Genomic DNA, 17,107 nt, shown 5'->3' with positions numbered 1-17,107 from the left:
AAATGCAGGAGCACCAAACCAAAAGATGCAACAGTACCATTTTCCAATGTATGAAATCTTTATAAATTTTGATGTGGGGCCCCCACATCTCCATTCCATGGCCCTGTCCTAAGGCCACTCATCTGTACCTAGTTTGTTTAACAATGTGATGGCCCCAGTATTGGCCCAGTTGCACTTTCATGGTATCCCCATTGTTGGTGGAAATCCTGTTGAGGGACCAGTCACCAAAGGCTTTGTCAGACAATGTGGATCAGACTGTTCAGATGTTACAGTGGTCCGGGTGGATCCTGAACCATCAGACGCTAAAATTTATTCATGGTTTAGAGTGTCTGAATCTAGCTCTGGATACAGCTCAAGCCAGAATTTTTCTTCCACAAGAGAAATTTCAGACTCTCTGATCTCAATTTCGAGCTCTCCAGTTCAGGAGTCATCCAATTCTCCACATCTGCATGAGTCTTGGGTCTGATGGTAACCTCCTTTGAGGCAGATCTATTTGCCATTTTCACTCCAGACCTCTATAACACAACATTCTGTCATCAAGGGGCATTCATTTGGACAAGGTTGTCCCTAGCCTGGTGGCTCCAGGAATGGAAGTCCTTCTTTCCCGTTTTTTGAAGAATCTTCACGATGGAGGAGTTCTAGGCACCTGGTCAGTGCAAAGGACTTTTTTGTCTTCTAAATCTTGTCTCCCAATCAATGTCCTGGAGCAGCAGAGGGTTTGACTGTCTCTGCAGCGGTGGGCCATCTTGCTGAAAAGCCATTTGATCCAGATACAGACAAAGCCACAGCAATGGCATATGTAAACCATCATTAAGGAACCAGAAGTCTCACTGCTGCAAGAGAGTTTAATCAGGTCCTGTCCATGGCAGAACGTTGTGTTCCAGCCTTGTCCACTGTGTACATCCAAGGTGTAGGGATCACAGACTTCAACAACCAGAAGCACCTGGATCCTGGTCCCTACACTTGAAGGTCTTCCAGGACTTGTGTTGTAGGTGGGGGATGCTGGAGTTTGATCTCCTGGCTTTCAGGTTCAACAACAAACTAGACAAGTTGTTACCAGGTAACAGGAAGTGGAAGATGCTTAGGGGGATCAGTACACCCTGATCTATGGCATTTCTTCCCCAAAACATCTTCGTTGTCTGCTTCTCAGAATCAAGATATAGGGAATTTTGACAAACCTTATTGTCCTGGACTGGCCCAGGGAATGTGGTGCGCTGACCGGACTGAGTAAGACTTTTGGTGGACGCTCGATGCATTCTGACAGATAGTTAGGATCTTCTGTCCAGAAGGCATACTTATCTTGGTGTAACTCTTGTTGCTTCCACCCTAGGAGTTTCTCTGTGTGATAAACTCTCTCCTTCTTGAAGCTTTCTTTGGACCAGTGTTCAGCTCCTGTGTAACTTCCCCCTGTTCATTTCTGTAATTCCTTGGGATTTTAATGTGGTTCTCTCTGCACTTCAGAGACTTTCCACTTTCTAGTCTTGCCCACAAGGTGATATTGCCTGTAGTTCTCATGAGTGTGAGGTAAGAGTCTGAACTGGTGGCTTTATCCTGTGACTAAATCATTCTGGTTTTGCATAAGGTAAAGGTGGTGTTGAGGCCCAGGACTCCCCCTCTCGCCTTGGGTATGTTCTGCTATTCACCTCAACTAAAACCTTATTGTTCAGTCCCTCTGTCCGGCTCGATTTCACCAAAAATAAATTTCCCTTCATTGTGAGGATATGGTTTGGCCTGTGAGAGTCTCTCAGCCACTGATTTAAGAAACACTGATTCCCTTTGTCATTCTGGAAGGTCCCCTGTATGGGTGCTCCCATTCCATCATCTCTAGGTGGCTCAGACAGACCCTGCATTCAAGCTTTTGTCTCAAGGATCAGGCTCCACCCTTTCCTGTCAAGGCACACTCTACTAGATCTGTAAGTACTTCTTGGGATTTTTGGTATCAAGTAGTTGTTTTCCAGATTTGCAAGGCCTTTTCCCATGTTCTTGGAGTTTTAACAGATGGATGTTTTGGCCACACTGATGCTATATTCGTGCACATGGTTGTTCTGACAGCTATTTGAGCTGCAGGCCATAGTCAGTTCCTGATTGCACTGTTAGCTTGTTTGCTGTGCAAACTCTCAGTTGGGTTGCTTTTCGATATCCTAAAGGATTAAGACCTTGTGTCCTTTGATGGGTGAGAATGAAAGTACTTACCATAATATCCTTTACTTGGAGTCCATCAAGGACACCAGTCCCATGTGAATGGTCATGCTCTTAGCACTGCTTTTGCTACAAAACTGAGGCATGCTGGTAGTAGGAGGCCTACAGTTTTGTTTTTTGTTTGTTTTTTTTTTCTCCAGTGTCCAGTCTTCATGTAGGTTGCAGTATAACCCTAAAGGTTACAGACTTCTGTGCAAGTCAATGAACTCCAAGAAATTGATTTTACAGTCAGTACAAAATACCTATTTTTGGTAATATTTGCTTGAAGTACAACTTTAAAATATGAGTTGGTCCCTCCATGATTTCTGTGTTGGGTGAACCTGATTTCCTAGTTTACCTACCTGTAGCAGTAAGTGTGACTGCTGCTGGATTATTTTACGTTATGGAGGATGCAGCAGCTGGAGCACACTGAAAACCCTGTAGGAGGACTTGCTGCAGCATCTCTTGAAGTAAAAAAACAAAAACAGAAAAAGACCGCATACACCAATAACTGTAAAGTATCCTTTTTTGTAATTAGGCTTTGAATTATGATATTAATTTATTATACAGTATTTATATAGCGCCAAAAAGTTTGCTCAGCGCTGTATGAATGAATCCTTTTATCTAGATGTTATTCTACTTTCTGATTGGCTAGAGGTTTGTGTGTTTTTAGGTAAGTTCCTGGCTGATAACATTGTGGGGTCTGTCATCGTGTTCTCTTTGCTTTTCTGGATCCCTCTCAGTATACTGGTCCACTGTGTGGTGAGTACATGTGTTTCATTTTGAACATTTTGGCACTAAGCAATATGAATGGAGAGCAGTTAGAACAAAAATCCCCAATAATTGAACACACCCTTAGTTTACATCCCTTTGCTATTTCTTCATTTTAATGTAGAGGTCAGAATTTTGTACACTAAACTTTAAAAGACAGTTCCTAGCAGCTGTACTAACTTTCAGGTTTTGTATTTTGGCGGTTTTACTAGGCCAGAAATCTAATGTAGAATGTTCTGTCTAAAAACAAAATGCAGACACAGAGAAGCAGCTATTATACCTCCTTGATTAGTTTTATTTTCCTATAGTTGTCTTATTCTTGCAGCAGCTGGAGTGCCATTTGGCTTATATGTGGGTAATGATTTGGTTCATTGAATTCATTGAGGTGTTTATTGACTTAAGGAATGGCCAAGCACTGGGAGCCTTTGATAAAGGTCACTCAATTCTGAGGGGCCCCCCACACCTAAATGTTTTTCCTTACAACACACTAAAGCTAGCTACTGACCGGAAAAGGCATTTGGAAGATCTAACAGATTTAACCTCTTGCCGTCTATGTGTAACACATATGTAGGCTGGCAAACAAAAATGGGCTTTAACACCCATACACCGCACATATATATCACTGAGTGGCAAGTGTTTCTGTGCTGAGGGTTCAATCACTGTACACTCACAGCATGGAGACCAAACTGTCAAGGACAGCTCTCGATCCAGACTAAAGCTGGCCATACATGTATAGATTTTAATTTGAGAATTTTTGTTTCAAGAATATTCGTTTGATTTTCTAATCGTTAGTGGGGTCAAATCGATGTTTGTTTTCGATCAGTCACAGGATAGATTGAAGGGGCAGGAAGGAAAACTTGTCTCAATCAAACTAATTCTCGACCATTGTATGTGGTTATTGCTCAAAAATTACATTCATTTTAAAGTCAAATGCTAAAAGCAAAAGACAATTTTCGAACATTTGTCCTACGACTTTTCTAACGAATATTCTCGTTCGAAAATCTATACATGTAAGGCCAGCCTAACAATTAGTGGTTGGTAGAACTGGCTCTTAATCATGTGACCACTGTGACAGCCAGTCACAGTGGTCACATGACTGTCTATCCTTTGTGTCCACGGGTGTTCAGAGCTTTTTAAAGATGCTGGGGTGGACACGAAGGGGTTAAAGTAAAAAAAAAAAACAGACAAAAATGTAATATATTGCAGCATACCAGTCCTTAGATGTAGTGGCTGCATTAGCTTTCTTTTTCTGAACAAGAGAATTTTCTGCAAGTACAAAAATACCAGTTGTTTAGAAAACTAGTACAGCCACTCCATCTAAGGAATGGTAATCTGCAGTATATTACATATTTGTTTTTGGGTTTAGATACACCAGAGAAATGTTTAGACAAATGTAAGACCCCACCCTAATGTGTGATCTTCTTGAACTAGCATGTTTATCCGATGTGCAGATATCCCGATCAGAGACATAGGGAATCAATAGTAACAGTCAAGGAAGTCCACTCCGAAAGACAATTCTTTCACCCTGTTTTCAGGCACACTGGATAAAGGACTCTGTTCCAAACAGTTTTTTCATAAGCAATCTGACTCGCCTCTATGTTTGTTATTATAACAGTGTATTTGCAACCTAGTAAATGATCAATATAAGTGATTATTTTTCCCATATTTTACCAGGATAAGAAACTGGACAAGCAGTATGAGGAAAATGCCAAATCCTTATTCTTGCCAAGTGTAAGTATTCATGCCTGCCAATGTGGTAAAAGATTCGGGATCCTAGTAAAATTACTGTGTGCATAGACTATGCGTATGGGATTTTTTTTTTTTGTTTGTTTGTTTTACTAGGCAAAGGGTTCCTATGCTCTCTCTGTAATGGCAAAGAACCATCCCATATACCATACCATACATCAAATAACCACTTTCCCCAAACAGAGCTACATTAAAAAAAAAACAAAAAAACAAAAAACATTGTACAGCATCCATGCTGGAACAGAAATTGTTCGTTTTTTTTTTTAATTACATTTGTTGATTTTTTTTTTTTTCCGCTAAAGTGTGTTGGAAAATATCACCCCTCCTCACATCATGTCCTAAATCTTCATATTTATCCTTGATGCTATTAAAGTGGTAATAAACACAAAACCAACATTGTAATCTATTGCAGCTTTCCAATCATTAGATGTGGTGGAGTGCATTTGTTTTCTATTTTTTTAGTCTTTTTCCCCTGGTGATCTGGCCATTAACACACCTCCTGTATTAGAGTGCTCCCACTCTGGATGAAGGGGCACATTTGGACAGCAGCATTGTCAGTCTGGGGAGGAAGTGTTAGATGAACTAAAAGATTTAGATACACTAACAAATTGAAGCCAAACTCTAATTCACACTTTATAGCCAGTTATAGCAAAAGATTTTTCTTCTTGTCCTTTTTGGAATAAAGGTTTTACATAAATAAAAGCTGATCATTGTAAGCACCCCTATCAATGGTAAATGGTTTGTCTCTACCCTCTAACTGCTACATCTGGAAGAGAGCTTGTTGTTTTGACAGACTTACTGTCCAGATCACCAGGTGAAAATAAAGGGAAGAAACCCTAAACAAGAAAACTAATGCAGCCATCACATCTAAGAATTGGTAAGCTGCAATATAATGTTTTCTTTTGGATTCAATACCACTTTGAAGCTGAACTCCTGAAACAAGACAAATTGTACCCCCTGCAATGGGCCCACACCTCTTCCCACACACTGGAAGGGTTATGTGCTCATTTAGTCCTGGACAGCAAGGACAAGGAGCATTGCTTACCTTACTCCGGTCTCCGGCTGGGTCCCTTAATTCATGCGACTGGTCCCCTGCCGGCAAGGGACTTTGGACCGTTGAAGTACGTTTTGCAGACTTTAGTTCTATTTTATGCTTTAAACTCTATTGAACAAGTTCATTAACATTTTGTAATCTAAATATAGTCATTCTTTCACAAATACGATCTTTCAGTCGCAAGTGGATTTGTGTGCTGAGTCACCCATTTGATTTTTTAATCTGTTTTCCCATCTCTGGAGTCCTAAATGTGTTTCCACTTTTTCTTGTTGCATTATTGAATAATGTGGAATAAATAATAAATCTAACAGAGGCAGACTTGGGTCCCTTTAAAAAAACCAGACCGTCTGTAGAACCGAGATCTCACCCATGAAGCTTCTGGAGCAGGGGTCCTCAAACTATTTAAACAGGGGGCCAGTTCACGGACCTTCATACTATTGGGGGTCTGGACTATAGTTTGAAAAAAATATGAACAAATTCCTATGCACACAGCACATATCTTGTTTGTATTTTAAATATTGTATTGTTTTTTTGCACTACAGAGTACAGTGCATTGTGGTGTCCAGTGTGTTGGTGTACAGTGCATTGTGGTGTCCAGTGTGTTGGTGTACAGTGCATTGTGGTGTCCAGTGTGTTAGTGTATAGTGTGACACACTGGACAACACACTGGACACCACAATGCACTGGACACTAACGCACTGGACACCACAATGCACTGTATTTTGTAACACACTGGACACCAAAATGCACTGGACACTGCAATGCACTGTACTCTGTAACACACTGGACACCACAATGCACTGTACACTAACGCACTGGACACTACAATGCACTGTATTCTGTAACACACTGGACACCACAATGCACTGGACACTGCATGGCACTGGACATTGCATTGTACTGGACACTGCAATGCACTGTACTCTGTAACACACTGGACACCACAATGCACTGGACTCTGTAACACACTGGACACCACAATGCACTGTATTTTGTAACACACTGGACACCAAAATGCACTGGACACCAAAATGCACTGGACACTGCATGGCACTGGACACTGCATTGTACTGGACACTGCAATGCACTGTACTCTGTAACACACTGGACACCACAATGCACTGTACACTAACGCACTGGACACCACAATGCACTGTACACAAACGCACTGGACACCACAATGCACTGTACACTAACGCACTGGACACCACAATGCACTGTACACTAACGCACTGGACACCACAATGCACTGTACACTAACGCACTGGACACCACAATGCACTGTACACTAACGCACTGGACACCACAATGCACTGTACACTAACGCACTGGACACCACCATGCACTGTATTCTGTAACACACTGGACACCACAATGCACTGTACTCTGTAACGCACTAGACACCACAATGCGCTGTACTCTGTAATGCACTGGACACCGCAATGCACAGTACACTGATACTCTGGACACCATAACTCACTGTACACCGCAACGCACTGTGCACCGATACACTGTACACCGCAACGCACTGTACACGATACACTGTACACCGCAACGCACTGTACACGATAAACTGTACACCGCAACGCACTGTATCCGATACACTGGACACCGCAACGCACTGTACACCGATACACTGGACACCGCAACGCACTGTACACCGATACACTGGACACCGCAACGCACTGTACACCGATACACTGGACACCGCAACGCACTGTACACCGATACACTGGGTACCGCAACGCACTGTAAACCGATACATTGTACACCGTAACGCACTGGACACCGCAATGCTCTGTACCTAGTGTGCTCTCCTCTCCTGTTGATCCTCTGGCTGCAGCAGGTTAAATCTGGGGCTTCCAGGCTGCCGCTTTTGAGCAGCCTAGCTATTTACCAGCCAGCGTTGATTTTATATATCATTTTTTTTTTCTCCGGCTGGCTGCATAAATGTCTTTGGCGGGCTGTAGTTTGAGGACCCTTGTTCTGGAGGAATGGAAAAAGCCACTAGTACTTTGTCTCCAGCATTTGCCAAAATCTGAAGTGTAGTACTTTGGGCTGATAGACTCTATGCAGCTAGTAAATCATGTTATACACTAAAATCAAGTAGCACAGCCTTTCCCTGCTGTTGTCAGTCAGTAGGGAAGCCATTTCACCGATGGCAATGCTAAAAGGAGCTGCAGGGAAACAACTGAATTCCCTTCCCAGATAGGAGGTAAGAGACACTGGAGACAATACTGTGGTGGTTCTATATGGAGAACCTGTATAATACGTGAAACCACAAATCCTCAAGCAGTGCACCTCATACAGTTTCTGAATATGAATCTCCACCATGGTTGCTGACACATTGTTTGTTTTTTCCTGACAGAATGTGGAAATGCTCAGCAGTCTGGATTCTGCTCCTGTTCGTATTGTTAAGCCTTTCCCTTCTGCCCAGGCCACTGGCCGATTCCAGTCCCTACAGCAAACACCGGCTGTGCCAACCTCTGCCAAAGGTGACCATCAAAGAATGGATACTATCCAGGAGGACCCCAGCACAGACTCTCATCTTGATGACCAGTTTGATGATGATCCCTTTCCGACCAGCGGCTCTCCTGCAAAGTCCTTTGAAGACCTCACTGACCATCCGGTCACCAGGAGTGAAAAGGCTTCATCTTTTAAACTGCAGCGACAGGGACGTGTGGACAGCAAGGAGACAGCGTGCTGATATGGCAGAACACCCTGAAACATTGACAATCATTTCACAACTAATTGTAGACAATCTGTATTACCAGGAGCCACAACTTATGACAATCTAGTCCATAAAACTGCACTGATTCCTGATATTGTATATATTTAATGTTTTGAAAACTGAGTGTTTTGTATGCTTTAACTATTAACTTAAAGGGAAGCTGATATAAGATGTTTATACAGTTCTATTTATGTTTAAACAGCCAAGAGTAGGAGATTTTATGTTCGGATCGTTGGCAATTATATAAAGGTCTATATTTATAAGGTTTTATTCTTGGAAAAAAGACCTCCATGTTCTAGTTAACCAGCCCTCTCTGGCGTCACAGGAGGCACATATTTCTGTGTATATAGCTGTTTTTATAACTAAACTTGGGCATTTGTAAGGAGAATCAGATGTTCTGACCTTTTTGAGACTGAATTACTGTTGGATTTGGCTATACAGGCTTCTGGAATTGGATTGTTGACATCCACTGCTGGTATCTGATTGGCATTGGTCAGATATTGATCAGGCATAACAATAGCTTTCCGTTAGTATAAAAAATAGATTTGGACCAACCACGTCTAATTTTGTGAAATAATAACAGAGTACTTCACTTTATGATTGTAATAAACAAAACATATTTGAGTTACCCTTGCACTATATGGCTATCATGCACTGTTTAAGCTCTCTTTAACCCCCCTAAATGACTAAAGCCCAACTCTAGGCAAAAATCTAAATGTAACAGTGTATTGCCAATGTTGCACCTTTTTTCCTTTGTGCCTTCCACCAAAGCATATTCCTGATCCAGACAGCATTATCCTCTTTCAAAGTCAAATTTTCCTTGTACTTGCAATGTCCTTTCCTGTCTCAAGGACCTTTTTTAGGTTTTTCAGAGTGTTGGCTGCTAGGGGACTGATCCCCTTGCCGCCTCTGTATTGTTCTCAACCAAGGACAGGAAACAGCGCTCAGGAATCCTGGGAAAGTAGCCCAACAGGAGGAAATGACGTGTCACTGCTGCACAGACCCTCCTGCAGGCCCCTGATCATAGCCTAGAGAACAGGTAGTAAAATATTTGTTTTCTTTGAAGCTGGAAGTGACAACTATTTGTAAAATAGAATAAAGGGAAAGAAGCCCTAAAAAGAAGATAACTGTAGTGATCCAAATAGTTTGATTTGGTAACATTTTATTGCAGAACCATGAAAAAAAAAAAAAATCAACAAAATTAAAAAGGTTTTCAGTACAAAAATATATACCTTCACCCATCACCATTAAAAGTTTGACAACTTTGTCAATTAAAACTAGAGTCCGGACTGAAAGTGAGCGATGTCTGACCCTCAGTTGTATCAGGTCCTATTATCATAAACCTCTACCCAAAAACTGAGCATACAAAAAGTGTTTCCTTTGCGTCGCTATCACTGTTTGGCTGCATTATATCAGGTGTTTTACATTTATGTGAGATAGGTTTATACAGTGTTGCAATGGAGCTGTGATCTTCGATATTAGGTCCTATTATCAACCTCTCTTCAAGTTGATATATTGTTTAATCTTTTTATGGTTCTGCAAATAATCTTTGTTACGAAGTCAAACTATTTGGATCACTACAGTTACCTTCTTTTTTCAGGGCTTCTTTCCCTTTATTCTGTTTTAGTTATATTTTGGTACTGTGACCCACACCTTATTTTGGCGTAGTAGTGGACTGCAACTTTGCCACCTGTTCATTTTTGGGGTTTTGTCCGGCTTCCTGCATTACCCTAAGAATATTTTATTGACAAATTTATTTGTGGGAATAAGTGCTATGAGATAAGTCACAAATTGCAGAGCTGGGCTTAAATAGTTGCAGACAAAAGACATACATCACAGCTGAACATGGATAAAAGTCCTACATTCTGCAGCCTGTCATATTGCTGCAGCACAATAGGGCAGTTACAGAGCCCTATCCAAAACTGTAATGCCAAGTTGCACTGGTGTGTGATTATGGTTCAAAGTATATGAATGCCCCCTTCCTTTACCCAGGTCTGTACTGTTGTAACATGGAGCACCTACACCACCCATTTACTTTGATGTACAAGGGTCCCTTTATATGCTGCGTTTGCTGTTCCTTTGTATGGTATTTATGTAGCTATACAGCTAAGAGGAACAGTTGCAGTAGTTCTGCCTGCTCTGTAATAGGATAATTGTGCTATTTACAGTGATAAAGACAGGAAATGGCTGGGACAGGCCCCTACCTACTTTTCTGAAGCTCCAATTCTGCTGCCTCCAATTGCTCCACTGGCTGCTTTACCTTTGCCATATCAGTAGGGAAGAGCCATGAGGTCCCATACTTCTAGTCCCAGTTTGTTTCACCTGTGCTATATTCCTAGGAAGCCCCAGTTCTGGTGTCTCAGTTCCTCCACTGGTAAGTGTCATCCTTGGTGTATCAGTAGGGAAGGGCCATGAGGTCCCATACTTACTTCTAGTCCCAGTTTGTTTCACCTGTGCTATGTTCCTAGGAAAGCGTTGGGACAGGCCCCTACCTACTTACCTGAAGCCCCAGTTCTGGTGTCACAGTTGCTCCACTGGTAGTGTCATCCTTGCTGTATCAGTAGGGAAGGGCCATGAGGGCCCATATTTACCTCTAGTCCCAGTTTCGGTGCCTCGATTTCTCCAGTTTTTCTCCTGTGCTGTATTCCTAGGAAAGGGCTGGGACAAGCCCCTACCTACTTACCTGAAGCCCCATATCTGGTGCCTTGTTTACTCCACTGCTAGTCTAAAACTCTTGGTATCAGTATATTTTATGTTGTGTAGGTTGTGCCTCTACCCTCCTGCACCATCTGTAAAATGGCCAGGTAGTTTACTTGCCTAATTTTATGCCCTTTTCAAGTTTACAATTATAAATTAGTATTATTATTTCTGTACTATAACTTTACTTAAAAGGAACAATTCTTGTTCAGTCATGTACTGAAGTCTGGAAAGTTTAGAGACTGGGTATATCTAGGGACCATGCCTGAATGTTGGCCTTCTGGATGAGTTAGGGAATAGCACACATAGGTCACAGAAAATCTGTCATATGCTTGGAAAATATGGATTCTGAGAGCTAATGAGATATGGTGCCCTCTGCCTGTAAACTAGATCAGCTTGACACAACCATGGAAGGAGATTAAACAGAATGACCAAAGGCTTTAGAACTCTGTGAAGTGGTTAAATTACTCTCATGTAACATTGTTATGTAATAATGTGGCTTTTGTAAGTGCCAAATACCTGCCCTGATATTGCATATATTGTGTACCATTGGTGGCTTATTTGGGTGTACTCGCCATCTGCATTGTTCTGCTGTAAATAACCTGGTTTCTCATCAGCTGCAGTACTTGCATACTTTTAGTTTCCGTCACTAGCGTTGAGTCTGTGACTTGCTTTGTGAGAAATTTATTAGTGAACACTGTTTTATGGAAGATTGTGAGCAACATACTTGAAATTATACTTTACCTATCTGCACCCTCAGAAATTGTCATAAGTGGTACAGGGCAGAGAGATATTAAATTGTTGCTAAAACCACAACAGTAAAATCAGTCTGTATATGCAGTAAAGCATGCTTGTTATACTCACTGTGGAACCTAAGGGGTTAATCCCTTGCATTGTGTAAAAAGGCTGTTTGATTCTGACTTCTCTGATCCTCTCCTTCTTCCATTGTCTCCCTCTTATCTCCTCATAAAATATATTGTGTGGAGTCACTCTGCACATGCTTAGTTTGGTGTGTATTGCTAGAGAGGGGTTTTTTTTTCCCCCTTGTTAAAGTGCATGTGATCAGCACTGTCCAGACAGAGTTCAGGGGTTCTGCATCCTCCTACAGTAGAATGAAAATTCTTTGTACAAGCTTTAACATGTGCTCTGCTGGACACTGATAGAAGTCACAAGATTGCTATATACTGATGAGAAAAGGTATTTAGCAGTTTATATTTACAAAAATAATTGCACTTCCATGTTTTGTGTACTGTGGGAGACCAGATATAATGAATGCGGGGTCCTGGGTTTAGTAGCTCTTTAAGTGCAATGTGTAAGTTACTACAAAAAAAGGAGCATTTAGACTTCCCACTGTGCCCAGATATTGAGTCTGCTGTAATAAAATAGGATTGACAGTCGATTACTACGAGGCCCATTTACACTTTAGTGACCTGTTGTATGTTAACATGAGTTACTTCATGGGTTGAGTTAAAGCAGTCTAGTCGCAAATAGGTAAAAAAAAAAATGCACATCACCATGTACTGTATATAACACTGTCTACTGCAAGAATGCACCCTGTGTAAGCTCCAGTATTAGAGCTTTCCCAGAGGAATGATGTCACTGCCCCTCCACATTTTGTGTTCAGGCCCACACACTGTCCCTTGGGGGAAGTTATATGCTTTTCCATACCCATATTAGAACAAGGGAACACAGATATATGAGTATACATTGCTGGGGGGGGTTGAGCTATTAAAAGTCAATGTCACTTTGCTCTGAATGAGCCACTGAGTGTTTCTTTAACATAACCTGTACTGAAATATGGGGCTGCCATTATTGACTCCTTAAAAAAAAATGCAAGGTGTCTGGATTGTTTTGTCTATACTTTTTAGACACTGATATGGAGCTAGCATGTGTCATCCAATAAAAGACAACAAATAAGTATAGCAAGCCCATGGAAAAAAGATTTGTGAAGCTGGTTAGCAATGGTGCCCTTAAATAGTCATCTCAGGTTTATATTAAAGTATATCTTAAAACAAAACGTTGGTTTTTTTTTTTTACATTTTGGTAGAATAGAGACATATTCGACCTCTGTGTTTATTGTTTTCTGTATCCCCATCCCTGCACCTGCAATTCTAAATTTTAGAGTTGTTCTTCGAACAGGGGGTAAGGAGAAATCTTCCTGTTCCAGGAATATCTTAAGATTTCCTCTTGCTCCGCTGTGAAAGGAAGCAAAGGGAAATTTCCCAAATGGTGCACAGACCACAAAAAATTAACTGGTAAGAGTTTTAACCTACTCCCTGCTCTAGCCAAATAACTAAAAATGGTGGCTATACATACTGGCTGTAATTTCTCTTGTATTTTTTGGCAATTCTGTACATGTGATAAGGATACAGACTTTGTAAACCTCATTGTATAAAAAAAAGCGTGCTTAAGTTTGCAAAATGTGCGACTGCAGTATTTTTTACAGAAATAAATGGCATTTGTCAAAACAGACTCCTTTCTGTAGTGATGTCTGGCAGGTCTAGGAACTCTATAGCACCAATGAATTGTACAGATCTTAAAGAGAACCAATATTTAGAACTCCGTATATGTAAGTAAGTGAGCGCACTCTAAAAAGCGACCAATGCACTAAAAGGAACCACAAAACCTTCCTACTAAAATCATAAAACAGGGAGTGCAGCGCTAAATCAAAATAAGACAAATAAAACCTTAACATAACAGAATATGTGACTGATATAAGTCCATTTATAATATCATAATATGAGTTATATAGTCCACCATAAAATATCAATCACTGTGAGTATGATCCAATCTTCTGTTGTAGAGGTATGAATAGATTGCCTACTCACCAGAAGCACAATATTATTGCGCATATCTAGATCACATGCATCCTGGGGTCCCAGATGGAAACAGCCTGGTGCTAGGATCCTCTGGTGGTCCCCCAGTGGTATATGAGGATACAGGTCTGGTCACAAAGTGCTTAATCCTCAGGAGCCCTCGCACGCCTTGACGTCACGCCGCCGGGTCAGGAGGTCCGGTGGCCCACACTTGATTTGTACTGGTCAGTGCTTGTTTGGGTGCTTCTTATGATTGCTCACAGCAGTCCCTTGTAACCTTTTTAGTTGCTTATGTACGTCATTGTTCTTATTTGATACAATACATTTATTCATAATACTACACTATAAGCACCTTTATTCCCCATACCTGGCACTGAGCCTCCATACCTCAGCACCAGTATTTCAGGCACTGCTGCGGACCTGAGGATTAAGCACCTTGTGACCAGACCTGTATCCTCATATACCACTGAGGGACCACCAGAGGATCCTAGCACCAGGCTGTTTGCATCCGGGACCCCAGGATGCATGTGTTCTAGATATGCGCAATAATATTGTGCTTCTGGTGAGTAGGCAATCTATTCATACCTCTACAACAGAAGATTGGATCATACTCACAGTGATTGATATTTTATGGTGGACTATATAACTCATATTATATTATAAGTGGACTTGTATCAGTCACATATTCTGTTATGTTAAGGTTTTATTTGTCTTATTTCAATATTTAGAACTGAATATTAAATGTTGAGTGGGCTTTACTAGTTTAACCACCTGCCAGCTGAACAGTCCTGGCTTCTTACAGAGAAAATCCAACTAACTCTTCATAGCATGAGCTCTGTTGGAGGCGAGACTGGGATCAATATTGTTCAGTATTCCAGGGAAATACTTAACTCTTCAATATCCTGCCATTTCTTGATGTATAGATGGACTGCTAACAGGAGAGAGGATGGAGTGGTACTCCAACCAACCTCAAGCATTACACGGCTGATCTGACACTATACAGTGAGGACAGAATGATGCACAGAGGAGTTCCTCCCCATTCACTTCAGGCGCATTGTGTTTTTTTGGTATCCTATCCTGATAAAATAAGAGCACTCGTCCTCTGAAGAGCTAGTGGTCCAACACCGCAATCAGCAATGCTTGGGTCCAATACTGCTGATGGGATTAATTGGCATACAAATATTATACTTTCCCTGCTGTGTAAGTACATTGTAAAATTCCTCCAGTGAGCCCCTCCCTTCATTGTTTCTGCCTAAATTGGCATTGGCCTGTAGAAAAGAAATGACATTCCTGATTTGTCTAGACTGCCTGTCTATGGGGTACTTTCATCCACTGGCAGCTTGGGGGAAAAAAAAAAAAATCACATAGGTAAGAAAACACTGCCTGATCCATGCTATCTTCCCAAAACATTTGGGGGCCTGATGTGTCTTCCCCATTTTGCTCTGCGGCGCTAAATGGTGACAATCACCCATAGCCATGTTTATGTTGAGATGCACTGGTTAGAGTAGTTGCACTGTATATTATACATCCCCCCTCCATCCTCTTACACCACAGTGCTGCTGATCTCATGCAGCCTTTTTCAACCACTTTGTCTTCATGTATATACTGTAGCGTCAGCTGCACATCTTTTGCTCCTGACTAGATTAAACAGTGGACCATTCCTGTGTGACAGAGCAAGAGCACAATTGGAAGATGAATGTAAGTGAAAACTTGCTGCGCTCCTACTTCGATCCCTAAATCAATAAACTAATGAAGCTGCCAACATCCAATCATATACCTAATGATCTGTAAGCAAATTACACAATAAATGATGTAGTGCTTACTCTTTGAATAACATAAGTGAATATCACAAAGGAAAGATATATGAATGAAACATACATAAGAACTATGAGAAATAAGACAAAATACACAAGGTGACTGAAACCTCATAGGCTCTGAACTATATACTGTCCAAATACAAAGCCTGATCCTCAAGGGATCATAATAGTGAAAACAGATAACGTGAAAAACAATAAACTAAGTGATAAAAGAAAGTGTCGGCAATACTCACCCAAAATGTGTGTGTGAATTGATCCTATTTTGGATCTAAAGGTGATGGTGAGCATCCAAATGGGACTAGTGCATCAAATGTGCCCAAATTGGGATTCATGAGAAATAATACATGTAAACACATGCAAAAATTCCCCAAGAAACAAAAACCCTCAAATCAAATATCTATACACAAAACAATGTCAACAAAACGCACACATAACCACATGCGTGATAGTGCATATAAACTGTCACGGGAAGTGAATACACAAAAGAATCACTAGAAGACGCATAACACTAAAAAGGCGTATAAATGCAAATAAGCAGGTGAATGTCCAGAATGGTGTAGAAATACCACGTATTCCAGTAAGACAAACCCCCGTGAATGTGGGTGGTAGGTATATGTGACGACAAGAAGGTATCCACAAATGGCTGTAATGCACGCTCACCTCCTTGCCTCGACCCGCAAAGGGCCAAAACACCTTTAGGATCACTACACTGGATCCTCCATGCTTGAGACTCCTCTGGTACCACGTCACTCTCCCTATAATGGTCTCCTCTTCAAGGATAGGCTTAATGGTGGCAAACCTCCTCTCCAGGCAGATAAAATGTGAGTAGTTATTATGATCCCTGGAGGATCAGGCTTCGTATTTGGACATCACAGTATATAGATAAGAGCCTATGAGGTTGAAGTCACCTTGTGTATTTTGTCTTATTTCACATGAAGATGAGTGTCACTCCATTAGAGGAAGTGCCTGAACAAGGACCTTCATGGCAGGATCACCAGAAATATGTATAGTCCAGCTTAACCCCTTTGTGCCTGCGCCTCCTGGCCCTTTAAGAGGTTTCAGAAGCTGGGGTGGGGTTTTAGGGTCATGTGACCTCCATGATTCGTGGTCACATGATTGGAAAAGGTCCTGATCGCAAGGGGAGATCGGGACATTTCCCTGAGTCACGGACACATGTGCTGGGAGTGCGCAGGGCGCACACTCTCAGCGCATATGTATTTTCAAATGGTACGTAAATATGCGGCGACCTGGCGTCAAGGCCCAGAGGCCGCATATTTGTGTGCGCTCGGCATCTAGC

At 41.5% G+C, this 17,107-nt stretch overlaps 1 protein-coding gene across 1 annotated transcript in view; it reads left to right on the top strand.

The window, feature by feature from the left end:
* The window catches only part of ADAM17 (ADAM metallopeptidase domain 17), a 115,948-nt gene extending 102,299 nt beyond the window's left edge, over positions 1 to 13,649 (top strand). The window contains exons 18-20 of the mRNA XM_089672028.1: positions 2,852 to 2,940; positions 4,624 to 4,680; positions 8,118 to 13,649. Of these exons, the coding sequence (XP_089528154.1) occupies positions 2,852 to 2,940; positions 4,624 to 4,680; positions 8,118 to 8,456 (485 nt within the window). The 3' untranslated portion in view covers positions 8,457 to 13,649. The remainder of the gene's footprint in view (positions 1 to 2,851; positions 2,941 to 4,623; positions 4,681 to 8,117) is intronic.
* The last annotated feature ends 3,458 nt before the right edge of the window (positions 13,650 to 17,107 follow it).

This window comes from Staurois parvus, unplaced genomic scaffold (genome assembly GCF_062004578.1).
Source record: "Staurois parvus isolate SC_StPar_1 unplaced genomic scaffold, SC_StPar_1.0 ptg000118l, whole genome shotgun sequence".
Lineage (NCBI taxonomy): Eukaryota > Metazoa > Chordata > Amphibia > Anura > Ranidae > Staurois > Staurois parvus.
This window is presented reverse-complemented; position numbering and strand designations above follow the sequence as displayed.